General features: G+C 41.9%; 1 protein-coding gene across 4 annotated transcripts in view; it reads right to left on the bottom strand.

Moving 5' to 3' along the window:
- Dmxl2 (Dmx-like 2) overlaps positions 1 to 16,030 on the bottom strand; it is a 136,709-nt gene that overhangs the window by 56,550 nt on the left and 64,129 nt on the right. For all 4 annotated transcript variants that reach the window (XM_006511085.4, XM_006511083.4, XM_006511084.4 and 1 more), the window contains exons 14-16: positions 6,327 to 6,416; positions 4,675 to 4,798; positions 1,523 to 1,642 (exon numbers count right to left, since the gene is read on the bottom strand). In XM_006511085.4, the coding sequence (XP_006511148.2) occupies positions 1,523 to 1,642; positions 4,675 to 4,798; positions 6,327 to 6,416 (334 nt within the window). The remainder of the gene's footprint in view (positions 1 to 1,522; positions 1,643 to 4,674; positions 4,799 to 6,326; positions 6,417 to 16,030) is intronic.

A 16,030-nucleotide genomic window follows, 5' to 3' on the forward strand; every position in this document is an offset into this window, starting at 1 on the left:
GGCTAATATCAAATATATACAAAGAACTCAAGAAGTTAGACTCCAGAGAATCAAATAACCCTATTAAAAAATGGAGTACAGAGCTAAACAAAGAATTCTCAACTGAGGAATATCAAATGGCTAAGAATCACCTAAAGAAATGTGCAACATCCTTAATCATCAGGGAAATGCAAATCAAAACAACCCTGAGATTCCACCTCACACCAGTCAGAATGGCTAAGATCAAAAATTCAGGTGACAGCAGATGCTGGCGAGGATGTGGAGAAAGAGGAACACTCCTCCATTGCTGGTGGGATTGCAAACTGGTACCACTCTGGAAATCAGTCTGGCAGTTCATCAGAAAAGTGGGCAGAGTGTTACCTGAGGACCCAGCTATACTACTCCTAGGCATATACCCAAAAGATTCTCCAGCATATAACAGGGACACATGCTCCACTATGTTCATAGCAGCCTTATTTATAATAGCAAGAAGCTGGAAAGAACCCAGATGTCCTTCAACAGAGGAATGGATACAGAAAATGTGGTACAGTTATACAATGGAGTATTATACAGCTATTAAAAACAATGAATTCATGAAATTCTTAGGCAAATGGACAGAACTAGAAAATATCATCCTGAGTGAGGTAACCCAACCCCAAATGAACACACATGGTATGCAGTCACTGATAAGTAGATAATTAGCCCCAAAACTTAGAATACCCAAGATACAATTCACAGGCCACATGAAGCTCAAGAAGAAGGAAGAACAGTGTGGGTGCTTCAGTCCTTCTTAGAAAGAGAACAAAATACTCACAGGAGCAAATATGGAGACAAAGTGTAGAGCAAAGACTGAAGGAAAAGCCATCCAGAGACTGCCCTACCTGGGGATCCACCCTGTATTCAGTCACCAAACCCAGACACTGTTGTGGATGCCAAGAAATGCTTGCTGAAAGGAGCCTGATATAGCTGCCTCATGAGAGGCCCTGCCAGAGCCTGACAAATACAGAGGTGGATGCTCACAGCCAACAATTGGACTGAGCACAAGGTCACCAATGGAAGAGTTAAGAGAAAGGACTGAAGGAGCTGAAGGGGTTTGCAATCCCATAGGAAGAACAACAATATCAACCAACTAGACCCCCACAGAGTCCCCAGGGACTAAGCCACCAACCAAGGAGTACACATGGAGGGACCCATGGATCCAGCCGCATATGAAGCGAGGATTTGCCTTGTCAGGCATCAACGGAAGGAGAGGTCCTTGGTCCTGTGAAGGCTCGATGGATGCCCCAGTGTAGAGGAATTCTAGGGCGAGGGGACAAGAGTGGGTGGGTGGGTGGGGAAACACCTTCATAGAAGCAGGGGGAGGGGATATGGAATATAGGGGGGTTTTGGGTGGGTGGGGAACTGGGAAAGGGGATAACATTTGAAATGTAAATTTAAAAATTTCCAATAATTTAAAAAAAGAATCAACCAATCTAAAGCATTTTCTATTAAAATGTCTTTATTTTACATCATCTCTGTATAAAATAGCAATATAATTTCTTACCTAAGCACGCTTGTACAGACTTAAGATGAAGGTGCCACATATGGAGAATAGAGTTATTATTTCCATCCTTCTCAATGACTACTAAAAAGAATTTTTCTGAAAATGGTGGTGGTCGATATCCTATTGTTCAAAGGGAAAAGAATAATTAAATTATTATTAACTATTAATGAGAAAAGGATTTATAATGGTAAAAAACAGATTTGTCCTTTCTAAAATTCTTACTGACTTAATTCCCACTGTATTAAGGTATTAAGAAGGTAGAAACATAATCCTTTAAAGGTGGTAGGGTTAGATAAGGGAATCATGGTGGATTCACAACAGTTACATACTGATAGCTCTCTAAGAGGGAGAAGGCAGAGGTCTGTTCCCTCTCTCTTTCCATGTGACATTCTGAGCTGCCTCTAGAACTCATCTATCATCAGATAAATATAGTCTTTCAACCTTGGACCAGAAATCATAAGCCAAACTCTTCTATGGTACTGGACTACTGCACTACATCAAAAAACAGACTAATATAGTAAGAGTTCATTTTATTTAACATATTTTTTGTGTCAAAAAAGTACAAAGCTATTAAAACTAACTGCGCTCTGTCCAATGTACACAAAGAGGGCAGTGAGCTGGCTCAATGTGTAAAGGAGCTTCAAGCCTGGCTTCCTTAGTTCAGTTCCCAGAACAAGCCCATGAAAATATGAGAGGAAGGAGCTAACCCCATAATATTGTCCTCTTTCACATGTATACCTACACACTCACACCATGCTTTAACACATAAAATAATAATAATAATAATTAATAATAATAAATAATTAGCAAAGTAATAATAATAATAATGGTCGTGTGTTTCATCTCAGTAACAGAAGCCCTGGCTAAGACAGCTGTGTTCCATGCAGTGACAAAAGCCCTGGCTAAGACAAGAACAGCTGTGTTCCAAGAACAGCCATGTAATAACAATTGTGGAGTTTTGGTTTCTTTAAAAAACAAAGAAATATTATAGAAATATGTTTTCATTTTGATCCCAGGTATGGGAATATGGGGTTGCTTTGGACTGACCTCATCAGCTGACTATGATTTCCCTCATGTTCTAGCAAGGGCATGGTTTTGCCAGCTGCAGATAGTTTCTGTGACTGTGTGACACTGAATTCTGGGGACCATTTATAAATGCTAGGGCCCCAGAGGCAGGGTGGGTTTTTGTTGTTGAGTTGTTGTTGTTGGGTTGTTGGTTGGTTGGTGTTTATTGTTGGTTGTAGTTTGTTAAGTAGTTGTGCACAGAGAAGAAACAAGAAAAAGAAAAAATTAGATATCAAACTTTTCCCAAGATACTCAATGACCCTAATCACAGGAAGTGATCTAGTGATAACATCTCCCCCTTTCTGACCCCTGACTTTACTCAGGACCTCTTTCATTTCCTTTCTATTCTCTTTTTCTCTCCTATGTGTTAGGGGGTAGAGAAGACAGGTACAGAACTAAACGGGGAATTCTTGGCAGATGAATCTCAAATGGCCAAGAAGTGTTCAAGCAAGGATGTGGAGCAAGGTGAACACTCCTTCACTGCTAGTTCTAACTCGTATAACCCACTTTGGAAATCACTTTGGCAGTTTCTCAGAAAACTGGGAATAGTTCTATCTCAAGGCCCAGCTATACCACTCCCAGGCATATACCCAAAAGATGCCCCACTATACCACAGGGACTATATGTTCACAACTTTATTCACAATAGCCAGAAACTGGAAACAACCCAGATGTCCCTCAACATGGATACTGAAAATGTGGTACATCTACACATTGGAGCGATAGAGAAACCAAACCACCCACAAAACTTTGGACCCCAAATGTAACCTGTCTACAAGAAATGCAGGGATGGCAGATGGAGCACAGACTGAGGGAATGACCACCCAATAATTGGCCAACTTGAGACCCATCCCATGAGCAAGCACCAATCCGCAATACTATTACTGATGCGATGATGTGCTTGCAGAGAGGAGCCTAGCATGGCTATCCTCTGAGAGGCTCTACCCAGCCGCTGATGGAAACAGATGCAGAGGCCTACAGCCAAACATTGGACGGAGCTTGGGGATTCTTATGGAAGAGTTTGTGGAAGGATTGAGGGCCTTGGAGGGGAAAGGAACTCCACAAGAAGACCAACAGAGTCAACTAACCTGGACCCTTAGGGCTTTCAGAGACTGAACCACCAACCAAAAAGTATACATGGGCTGGACCTAGGTCCCCCAAACATAGCAAATGAGCAGCTTGATCTTCATGTGGGATCCCTAACAACTGGAGCAGGGGCTATCTATCCTTAAAGATGTTGCCTATACATGAGATATGTTCTAGCTGGGCTGACTTGTCTGGCCTCAGTGGAAAAGGATGTGCCTAGCCCTGCAGAGACTTGATGTGCCAGGGTGAGGGGACACCCAGATCAGGGCCTCTATCCTCTCACAAAAGAGGAGGGGGAAAGGACTGTGAGGGGTGGGGGTAGGGATAGGGCAGTGATCGGGATGTAAAGTGAATAAAATATATTTTTTTTAAAAGGAAAAGTTATAAAATTGGGAGGAAAACTAAAGAGAAACTTTACACACAGAAGAAAAAAGCTTCAAGGAGCACTAAGGAAAAAAAATGGGTTAACCTGACAGAGGCATAAGAAATACATCAAAGAGGAATAAGTATTTGGAAACCCTTTGCAAACTAAAGTGGTACTCACAGAAAATAAATTCTTAGAAAAGGTCATGGCTTTTCACTATAATTCTGCATGACTTCTATTAATACAAAAATCATAATTTCTAAAAGAAATACTTGGTGGTAGATTCTGAAGTTGAAACTAAACATTTTACTCTTTGTTTTGACAGATCTTATGGAAAACCTATGTTCTTTCCCGACACCTAAGCATGGGCCCTCTGGAGAAAAGCAGGTGCTCTTAGCCGCCCACTGTGCCATCTCTCCAGCACTAGCAAGCAGCTCTGACAGCTCACTAACTACCCAAAGCTGCAGAGTGACCGACCACCTTGGAACACCCACATGTGATGAAAGCTTAGAAGGGTTTTAATGATTAAGCAAGCTCGCTGTCTGTTCTTCCAGATGAGAGCCTATTGTCTGGATTGAGAGTAAATCAGCACACTTCATCAGCTAACAAAGATTCCCTGCCTCCCTCAAAGAGCATACCTTGTGATGGCTGGAAAAATATTTCTGACTCCTTTTCCTTTTTCTCCATATCTTCTTTGTGTGGCTTATATCCAATAATGAAGTCTTCTTGAAACACGTGCAGTAGCTGTGTATTTGATCCACACTATAAACAAGATGAGTGAGCGCAGCTTTGATTAGCTGAGCACTGAATGAACAGAGTATAATCTTAAAAATTCAGGGAGATTAGTCTCCTTACATGGAATGAAACAAAAGGGGCTATAACATTACAGTAAACCATAAAAACTGTATCAAAGTTTGGAACATGTTTTGTCTGTCCAGGTATAAGAATATAAACTCTCTTTATAAAACAAGGTCATTGTCCCAAGGGAAAAAGACCAACTGAAGAAAGCCTTCGTGAGCAAAGAACTCAGAGAACACAGTCATGGCCACACAGCTACTGCCTCAAACAAAACAAAAGAACATCAGGGAAGGAGATAGGAAGAAAAAGGGGATTCAGCCAGGAAGGAGGGAATTGACAGAAATACTGATAGAGGGAAGAGAAAATAAAGAGGGAAGGGAGAGACAGGGAAAGAGATCAGAAAACATACTGGGAACACATGTATACTGAGTTTAAAATTCTTCAGATTTATAAACCCATCATTTATCCGTGGTTGAACTTTACCACCCTTGTGCTACTGAAAAGCAGAAGAGATGGGAAACAAATCTGATAGAAATGTAATGGTGAAAAGTGGACCACACCAATATCCATGGTGAAGACACCCACCAACATGGGGGATCCACTCCTCTAGATCTGTCTGGAATAGAAAAATGCAAGTACCTAGTTGGATTTAAAGCACATTAATGCAACTTGAGGACAGACAAATTATGATCTCCTTGGAGGAATCATTAGTAACTTGAGTCTGGCAGTCCCATTTCTGCTACCAAAAGCTGATGTGGTAATTTCTCCATATAAGCAGAAATATCTTTATATCCCTTAAGAATGCAAGCACCATAGAAGATGATGAATAACTCTATGCTTTTCTTATTCTTCGTTTTGCTTTGTTTTAAACATATGGTTACTTCCTCAAAGTAATCTTTTTTGTTTAAACGGCTGCTTTCTCTCCACCTTGAAGAAATAATTAGTATGGAGATAAATGGACTTTACCACTTCTTGGGGAGAAGGGCTTTCCTCTTCTCCCACGTAGGAGGAAGAGAGGAAGCCTGACTACACAAAGGACTATGAATACAAAGTCAGAGTATATGCTGAGACTACATTCATCTGCATTTTAAAGGACCTCCCAAAAATACCCCATCTGATGCCCAAGCAAGCATTGCTGTATACACCCAACTGAGCGGAAATCAAAGCTAACGTGGAAGGAGAAAACAACACAACTGGAGTCTGTGCACAGGTGCACTGTATCTCATATAGTCAGCACACAGACACAGAGGCTAGTTTCCAACATCCTTTAAAGAAGGAATAATGAGATACAAGTCAGTGGGAGGGCAGTAACTCCCAAGTCTTTAGTAAACTACCCACCACACACATACACACACTTTGGGAATCACTATTCACTGGATGTTTTATCAAATGATAATTACACTAAAACTGGAAAATGTACATAGAAAACATTCTGGAATGAAGAGAATCAAATACAACATATAACATCACCAATTGAAAAGCATGTTTTTACTTGGTCAGTTATGGCATCAAGCTCAATAATGCAGCCTGGACGAGCAGTGGACTGTTGGCTCACAATGTTAAACACTTCTCCGATCAGTTTCTGTAAACAACAAATGCAAAATGTCAATGAAAAACAAAATTACCACTCTACTGTCAATATGATAGCATCATAAACATATAATCACTAATTAATTGCTATTAGCAATAGCAATTAATATATTCAAAGAAATACATCAAATTTCCATTCTCATTTCTGTTTCTAAAGTTAGCAACGTAGAAAAACTGACAATATTAACATAAATACTATAACTTCAAAGCACTTAGCTATTTCAATGTCTTCACCAGGATAAATGTGGATAAGGACCTAACTCAATGCCGGCGTGTGTGGCATGTGGATGGTTAGAGCCGTTGGAAAGTACAATTCTCCAAATGATATATAGAGATCTTGACTGACAGGCCGGTCTGTCTCTTGACATAACAATATTTGAATTAAAACAGGACGCTAACTTCTAGATCTCTTAAAACTCCCCAAACTTCATTTGTGGAGTCTCTCCCCCCAACCCTCACTAAGAAGCCATATCTTTTAAATAAAAACCTTTCCCTGCCCCCACAACCCCATTGCAATAAAGTTTAGATTCAAGCTTAGCTCTAAAGATCAACTCTTAAGCGGAAAGAGCATCCATACTGGATGTGTGGGACCTTTCGGTTTGTATCAGTAAAGCATGTACTGGGATAGATCCTGGGTAAGTCGTGAGAGATAAAATGGGTGATTAAGTGGGGCTGGATTTATTGATTTGAGTACATTCACTCCAGAGGCAGGGTTTAAAGTGTTGGCTCAACAAGTGGTTTTGACGTCCTGCTAGTTTTATTCATTGAGGCCTGGGCTCAGCTGTGACCTATAACCTGTGAGGCTAAATGCCAGGATTTCTCTAGCACACACACACAAAAAGACTGCTCCTTGAACTACATCAACAGACCAATAGCAAGAAGATAGTACCGTGCATCAACACTTTAACAATTATCTCCAGATTCATTTGTATATAAAAGTCTAAGAAGAGCTGCTGCTATAAGCTGGGTGTCCTGGTTAAATTTTTGTCAATTTGACACAAGCGAGAGTTATTTGGAAAGAGGACCCTCAGTTGAGAGAAGGACTCCATCAGATTGGCCTTTAGACAAATCTGTAGGATATGTTCTTGATTAGTGATAGAAGTGAAGAGGGCCTAGCCCTATTGGGGCAGTGCCCCCCCAGCAGGTGGTCCTGGATCATACAAGAAATCAGGCTGAGCAAGCCATCAGGAACAAGCCAGTAAGCAGCATTACTCCATGGCTGTGCTACTCTTACTGCCTCCAGGGTCCTGTCTCCAGTTCCTGTCCTGCTTTCACTCAGTGATGAAATATGACCTAAGACCTATTACAGGAAATGAACGCTTGCCTTCCCAAGGTGCTTTTGGCCACAGCAATGGGAACCCTAAGACACGGGTCACAGTGAAGTAAGCCTCTAATTCCAGCACTCAGAATGCTGAGGTAGGAGGATTAGGAGTTCAAGAGCAACCTGGGCTACACAGTGAGTTCCTTCCAGTCAAAGGCTGAGGTGTATCTCAATAGTAGGGTGATTACCAAGTGAGCACAAGGCTCTGGGTTACATTCAAGCACACATACGCGTGTGCGTGTGCGTGTGTGTGTGTGTGTGTGTGTGTGTGTGTGTGTGTGTTCCTTCTGTGGTTGATAATTTTCAGTCTTGGCTGTACATTGATTCTTCCTTAATCACTGATGCTTAGGTCCCATGCACAGAGACTGAGTGATCTGTCAAATTGTCTGGGAAAATCTGATGAGTGATTCCTTAAGTTCCTCAGTTATCTTCAACAGATAACCAAGACTCTCACAAGAACAAATACAAATTCCAGCTAAGGGTCTGTCTTCCTTCCTTACAACTCTCTATTAACTGAGGGGCTCTATAACTGAGGGCCTTGCAAATAGGAATCCTACTCAACCTACAACCAAGGAATGCATTCAGCAGTAGAAACAACTTCAATTACAACTAGCAAGCTTATATTATAGTGCAGGCTAACACCAAAACTAGGTTGATATGGGTGAAGCACAGAACTTCAAAAGCATAAAAAAAAATAAATGATATAAAATTTAATGTGGTATCTCTTAAAAATAAAAATTCATGCAAAAAAATCTAAAATAAACAAAATGTAAAATTTTAAATACAGGATCCAATGTCTTAATTATCCTGAAAGCAAAATAAAAGCTATATAAATGCAATCCTGTTTTTTAAGAAAATTAGTTAAAACATATTATAAAAAGATTAGGTTTACATACACCCAAGGTAAGAATAATGCTAATTTTATTTCCTGGCTTTAATGGATGGAAAAACATTTGTTCCAGTTGGACGTGGTGGCACACGCCTTTAATGCCAGCATGTGGGAGGCAGAGGCAGGAGGATTTCTGAGTTCGAGGCCAGCCTGGTCCACAGAGTGAGTTCCAGGACAGCCAGGGCTACACAGAGAAACCCTGTTTCAGAAAAACCAACAAAACAAAACAAAACAAAACAAAACAAAACAAAACAAAACAAAACAAAACAAAACAAAACAAAACGAAACAAAAATTTGTTCGTAATGTTTTCAAAATCATCTTATCTGCTTGTAATCAGTAAACAGTCATAGCTATTGATCAGACACAAATCTTCCTTTGTCGGATGACACTGCTGCTCTTGCACAGGATCTAGGTTCAGTTTCCAACATCCACATGGATGCTCACAACTGTCTGTAATTCCAGTCCCAGATGACCCTACACTCTCTCCTGCTCTTCAGGGATACCAGGCACACACACACATACATGGAAACAAAACACACATCCACATAAAATAAAAATGAATAAACCTGTTTTAAAAGGAAAAAAGGAGAACAATGATACTTAAAAAAAAAAATAGTGAATCAGTTTCAGAAAATCCAAACACAAAGTGACTTCCAACACTGTATTCCATTTACTCTTACTCCTAATGAAACTGCGATGAGGTCTACAGTTGTTCTCCACAGGCTGATGCTAAGTCCCTATTGGTGAAAATAACACCTACACAAGTCACTGACAGTGGAGAAGTCAGGCTGGTAGCTACCGAGAGCCTTCATCCTTACCGACTAGTGTCCATGGTACTGGAAAGCACCCTGTACCCCACCAAAGGAGAAATAAACACCAACCCAGCTACAAAGTATTCCATCTACAATGGTAATCTGCATGCAGGATACACTGCTTCAATAGTGGCACCAAGCTTGTGGGACCAACCAATATCTGACTGCATCTAATGCTTACTCCATGAGATGGAACCTACCCAACACTGCTTGGGTGACCAAGAACCTGAAACTATGATAGCCCAGGGTCCTACAAGAAAACTAAATACTACTGCTCTGCTAAAGGAACACAGCAATAAAATGATTCATTCCTAATGATACTCTACTATACTCAAAGATCTGTATCTTGCTCGCCCATTATTAAAGCTTCCTCTTGCAGTAGATGGGAACAAATAAGAGATCCACAGCTACAGAGTATGCACAAGAGTATGGATTGTGTTTCCAGGTTTATTTTTTACGAGATTTCTGTGTGTGGATGTGTGTACCTGCATCTAGATGTGTTTCTTGTGCTTTTTCCCCCCATTTGTTTCATCCTGTCACTTCAACTACAATTTCCCCTCCTTACCCTCCACCCAGTCTCTCCCCGACACCTACCCTGGCCCCCAGATCTACTCCCCCTCAGAAAAGAGCAGGCCTCCTCCCTGGAATATCAACCAAACGTGACACAAGACAACCTAGTAGAAGGGTCTCAAAAGTAGGCAAAAGAGTCAGAGACAGCCCCAAACCCTTGCTCCCATTTTTAGGCAGATGCTCACAGCCAACCATTGAACTGATCACGGGGTCCTCAATGGAAAAGTCAGAGAAAGGACTGAAGGAGCTGAAGGGGTTTACAACCCTATAGGAATAACAACAATATCAACCAACCAGAGCTCCCAGGATCTAAACCACCAACCAAGGAGTACACAAGGAGGGACCCATGGCTCCAGCAGTATATGTAGCAGAGGATGGCCTTGTCAAACATCAATGGGAGAAGAGGCCCTTGGTCCTGTGATGACTCAATGCCCCAGTGGAGGGGAATGTGAGGGCAGGGAGGCAGGAGTGGGTGGGTGGGTAGGTGGGGGTACACCCTCATAGAAGCAGGAGGAGGGGGGATAGGATAGGAGGTTTCTAGGGCGGAGGGGGGGATTGGGAAAGAGGATAACATTTGAACTGTAAATAAATAAAATATCCAATTAGAAATAAAAAGAAATCCCACAAGAAAATCAAGCAACTCAGCCATAACATATATGCAGAGGACCTAGGTCAGACCCCTCTGGGCTCCCTGATCTTTGCAGTCAGTTGATTCTGTGGCCATGTTCTTATGGTGTCCCTGATCCCTGTGGTTCCTCCTAGCCTTCCTCCCTCTCCTCTGCAGGACTCCCTAAGCTACACTAATGTTTGGCTGTGGAACTCGGCATCTGTTCCCATTGGTTGCTGGATAGAGTCTCTCTGTTCTCTCTGATGGATGAATATGCTAGGCTCTAGTCCCAGAATACTCTGCAAGCAAGTCAAACTACAGGCAGAAAGTTTTGTGGTTAGGTTGATGTCTCAACCCCTCCACTTGAGGCCTTGCCTGGCTGCAGAAGATGGCCAGTTCAGGCTCCATATCCCTTATTACGAGGACTTTTTGCTACGGTTACTCTTGAACTAGGTTTCTATCTTACCCTGAAATGTCCCCACAATTCCAGTTGTTTCTCCCAGTATTTTCTTCTTCTTCCCCACCCCACACCAGATCCCTCCTTGTTCCTAACCCCACCTGCCTCCAGTCCACCAGAGAAATCTATTTTATTTCCCCTTCCCAGGGAGATCTTCGTCCTTTTTTAAACCCTCCTTGTTACTTAGCTTCTCTGAGTCTGTGAATTTTAGCATGGTTTTCCTTATATTACAGCTAATATCATTCATATGTTAGTACATACCATGTTTATCTTTCTGAGTCTGGGTTATCTCACTCAGGATGATTTTTCTAGTTCTATCCATTTGCCTGCAAATTTCATGATGTCATTGTTTTTAACAGCTAAGTAATACTCCATTATATAAATGCACCACATTTTTTTTTTATCCATTCTTCAGTTAATGGGCATCTGGGTTGTTTCCAGTTTCTGGCTATTAGGAATAAAGCTGTTATGAACACAGTTGAGCATACACGGGCTGGACCTAGGCCTCACCACACATATGTAAATGTGCGGCCTGGTCTTCATGTGGGTCCTGAACAACGGGACCAGGGTCTATCCCTAAAGCTGTTGCCTGTGGTACATGTTCTAGCTGGGCTGCCTTGTCTGGCTTCAGTGGAGGAGGATGCACCCAACCCTGCAAAGACTTGCTGTGCCTGGGTGAGGGGATACTGAGGAGACTTGCTGTGCCTGGGTGAGGGGATACTGAGGAGACTTGCTGTGCCCGGGTGAGGGGATACTGAGGAGACTTGCTGTGCCTGGGTGAGGGGATACTGAGGAGACTTGCTGTGCCTGGGTGAGGGGATACTGAGGAGACTTGCTGTGCCCGGGTGAGGGGATACTGAGGAGACTTGCTGTGCCCGGGTGAGGGGATACTGAGGAGACTTGCTGTGCCCGGGTGAGGGGATACTGAGGAGACTTGCTGTGCCTGGGTGAGGGGATACTGAGGAGACTTGCTGTGCCCGGGTGAGGGGATACTGAGGAGACTTGCTGTGCCTGGGTGAGGGGATACTGAGGAGACTTGCTGTGCCCGGGTGAGGGGATACTGAGGAGACTTGCTGTGCCCGGGTGAGGGGATACTGAGGAGACTTGCTGTGCCTGGGTGAGGGGATACTGAGGAGGCTTGCTGTGCCTGGGTGAGGGGATACTGAGGAGACTTGCTGTGCCTGGGTGAGGGGATACTGAGGAGGCTTGCTGTGCCCGGGTGAGGGGATACTGAGGAGACTTGCTGTGCCTGGGTGAGGGGATACTGAGGAGACTTGCTGTGCCTGGGTGAGGGGATACTGAGGAGGCTTCCACCCACTCAGAAGAGACAGGGAAGAGGAATTCGGGAAGGATTATGGAAGGGGGCAACGAGTGGGATATAAAGTGAATAAGTGAATAAATAAAACAAACAGGTTGATCAATGGAACTGAATGGAAGACTCACACAGAAATCCACACACCTGATTTTTTTGTTAATCAAGAAGCCAGAAATATATTCATTGGAGGAAAGAAAGCATCTTAACAAAATGGTACTGGTCTAAATGGACATCAGTATGTAGAATAATGTAAATAGATTCATCTCTCTCAACCTGCACAAAAACTCAGTCCAAACAAATCAAAGACCTCAACAAAAAGCCAAATACACTGAACCTGAAAGACGAGAAAGTGGAGAATAGCCTTGAATGCACTGGCACAGGAGACAACTTCCTGAACAGACCACAAAAAGCGCAGTCAATAAGATCAACAAGTAATAAATGGGACCTCATGAAACTGAAAAGCTTTTGTACGGCAATAGGGGAAAAATGGTAGCCCGTCAGAGTAGAAAAGATTTTCACAAAAAAAAAGAAAGAAAGAAAGAAAGAAAGAAAGAAAGAAAGAAAGAAAGAAAGAAAGAAGGAAGGAAGGAAGGAAGGAAGGAAGGAAGGAAGGAAGGAAGGAAGAAAGGAAGAAAGAAAAAAGAGAAAAGAAAAGAAATCAATTTTCAATTTAAAAAAAAGATGAATTGATAAATTTTAAAAAGAGCCCAAAAATGTGGTGGCTTTTTATAAACCAACTATATTCACGAAACCAAACTCTTCTTAAATGCTTAGCATAAGCAAGGTGTGATGATATATATGCCTATATTTCTAGCACCTAGGGTGAGGTAGTTCAAGGTCAGACTTGGCTATGTAAGATGTCCCCCACAAATATTTGTCACCTAAGAATTTTATAATTTAAAAGTGCTTGAGTTAACTTTCATATCTCATTTTAACAGTGCACTCAGCCTGCTGTGATAACCAGGGTAGTAGGTCTGTTTCTCTCAAGGATGCCCACCTCATAACCCCTGTTTGCCAAGCCATTATGACATGGAGAGACTTCAAACTGCTGAGATGGAGGGGGCTCACCCTGGATTACTCATGCGGGCCACTGTGATCCATAGGCCTTCTATGAGGGAGGTGGGAGGAGATGACAGAGAGGTGTCCAGCACAGACTGGCCAACTTCTAAGATGGAGAAAAGTGGCCAGAAACCAGAAAATGCAGATATCCCCTAAAAGCGTGTACAGGCCAGGAACAGATTATATCTGGAGTTTCCAGAGAAAATGGAGCCATTTCCTGAAGTGTTAACTTCAGTATCCTCAGCTCTAAGGCATGAATGATAGTATTACCTTTCTGTTAGGGCTGCTGGGAAGATTAAATGAGTAAATACTTATGAAACACTTAGAACTAGGGCAGGTCCACAGTGTCCATTAGACAGACCAGAGCTTGCAACTTAACCTGCAGACACACTTCAGCTTCATACAATGCTCTTCAATGAGGTCTCAATCAAGAAACTCAAGGAGCTGCCTACATGAAAGTCAGCTTAGTTTCAAACCCTGAGACAGCCTTCCTTGCCAGTTATTATATGGTAGATGTACATACTTATATGCCTCACAGACACACACTTGAGGATCGGACCTCCTCCCATGTCTATTAATTTTAACACTCTCATCATCTGCACCACTGTGCACACTTATTCTTCCACCATGTCACAACTTACACACAGCGGTCACTGATGGAAATTAAATATTGGTAGATAAACAAATCAGTGAGTTAATGAGGGAAAACACATTACATGTTACACAGTTCCTACTCTAAAATCTTGCTCTTAGTAACAGAAGTACATGTGAAATCATTGTATCTCCAATCCCAGACTTGTGGTTTATTTAATCATAGTCGTCCTGAAGTGCCCCTACATACTTGATGAATGAATAAATCTAGCATCACTGGCAGAGATTCAAAAGTTTATGCTTTAAGTACTAAAATAACTGATAATCAGATAAAATTATAAATTAATATTAAAATATGAAACATCTTTAAATGTCTTTATAAACAGTTGGCTGAATAGAATCTTTTCTTGATAATTAGGGTACACACATATACATTTGCCAATGCCTGCACAAATCTATTAACATTTAGTTATGTCTTTACAATAATTAACTCCAAATACCCACTGCTATATAATGTGGAACACTGCTATTTTGGGAGGAGCAGGGTTGTAACAGGGTCCCTCTATATATCCCTAACTCTCCTGGAACTCACTAAATAACCAGGCTGCCCTTGAACTCTCAAAGTTCCACTCTCTGCCTCCCAAGTGCTGCATCATCGTGCATGCATCACCATGACCCCCAGACCTTGCTAATTTATTTACAATTACCTATAAAATAATGATCTAAGCTAAAATTACAGTAACCCCACATTTGATATATCTCCAAATTAAATCATAAATACCTTCCAAGTATCTTGCCATACCAGAACCATAAACGCATTAGAAACCTCAGCATCATATCTTCGTATCCATATTCAACCAACTCCTAAGTCGGTTCCTCTTCCCTGGTTTATATGGACTCTAGCTAGTGTCTGTCTACACGTATTTAGCTCACCTCAGCACACTCCTCGCTCCCATCATATTTCCAGTGCACACCCACTATAAACCATCACACAGACTGATCACTTGGCTTCCCTACCCAACATTTTCAGTGTCCCCAAGATCTACCTCTCCATCTACATAAAAATATTCAAATCTTTTCTATGTATGTTATGGTGGGTGGTGGGGGAGGGGTAAGTTGGACTTTACCCAACAGCTGCGAAAAATCTAATTTTGAGGAATAAGAAAAGCATATGCCAACTTCTTGTCCTTCTTACTCATGATTAGTAGAGGAAGTAGCTAGGGGAATATACAAATAACAAAAAAGAAAAAAGGATAAGCACAAATGGCAGGAATTTTACAGACCATGTTACACTTAGTGTGGACAGAAATAAACACAAAGCCCAGAATCCTTATATCATGGCACTCTGAAACACAAACGGCTCTGCATTCTAAGGACTCAGAGGGCTCGAGCAGCTCCTGGTGCCAGGTCTTCCCTGGGCCACCAGGAACCAGGAGAAGCAAGGAAGGATCCTCCCCAAAACTCTGAGAAGGCCTGACCTTTGACACCCTTGACATCAAGTTAGATAGATATGTGTCCAAAACAAACAAACAACAGATTTTTTTTAATACATGAGATAAAAATTTTTAAAAATTGGAAGGAAAAATACATAAACTCACAATTACAGTTAAGATACGTTAATGTCCTTTCACTATTTGATAGAACACTTACAGTCAGTAAAGATACATAAGAACTCAATGCAGCATCCCTCAAAATAGGATCTGAGAGTTCGAGAGAGCAGTTTTCTCAAGCTTCTGAGATTCAGGAGATAAACAAATGTTCCCATGTCTGAGACAGCAGAAACCTGCAAGACGCTGGAAGGCCCCTTTCCATCTCTACTGCAGCAGTAAAAAACTACCAGGAAAGGAGACTCTGACCAGTGGGCACAGCAGAGAAGAGATCTCCCTCTCTCTCAAACATGTCCAGCTACTTGCAAGAAATGCAGAGGGAGAGGCTGGAAAGATGGCTCAGGGGCTAAGAGTAAGAGCACTGACTGCTCTTCCAG

This window comes from Mus musculus, chromosome 9 (genome assembly GCF_000001635.26).
Source record: "Mus musculus strain C57BL/6J chromosome 9, GRCm38.p6 C57BL/6J".
NCBI classification, from domain to species: Eukaryota; Metazoa; Chordata; class Mammalia; order Rodentia; family Muridae; genus Mus; species Mus musculus.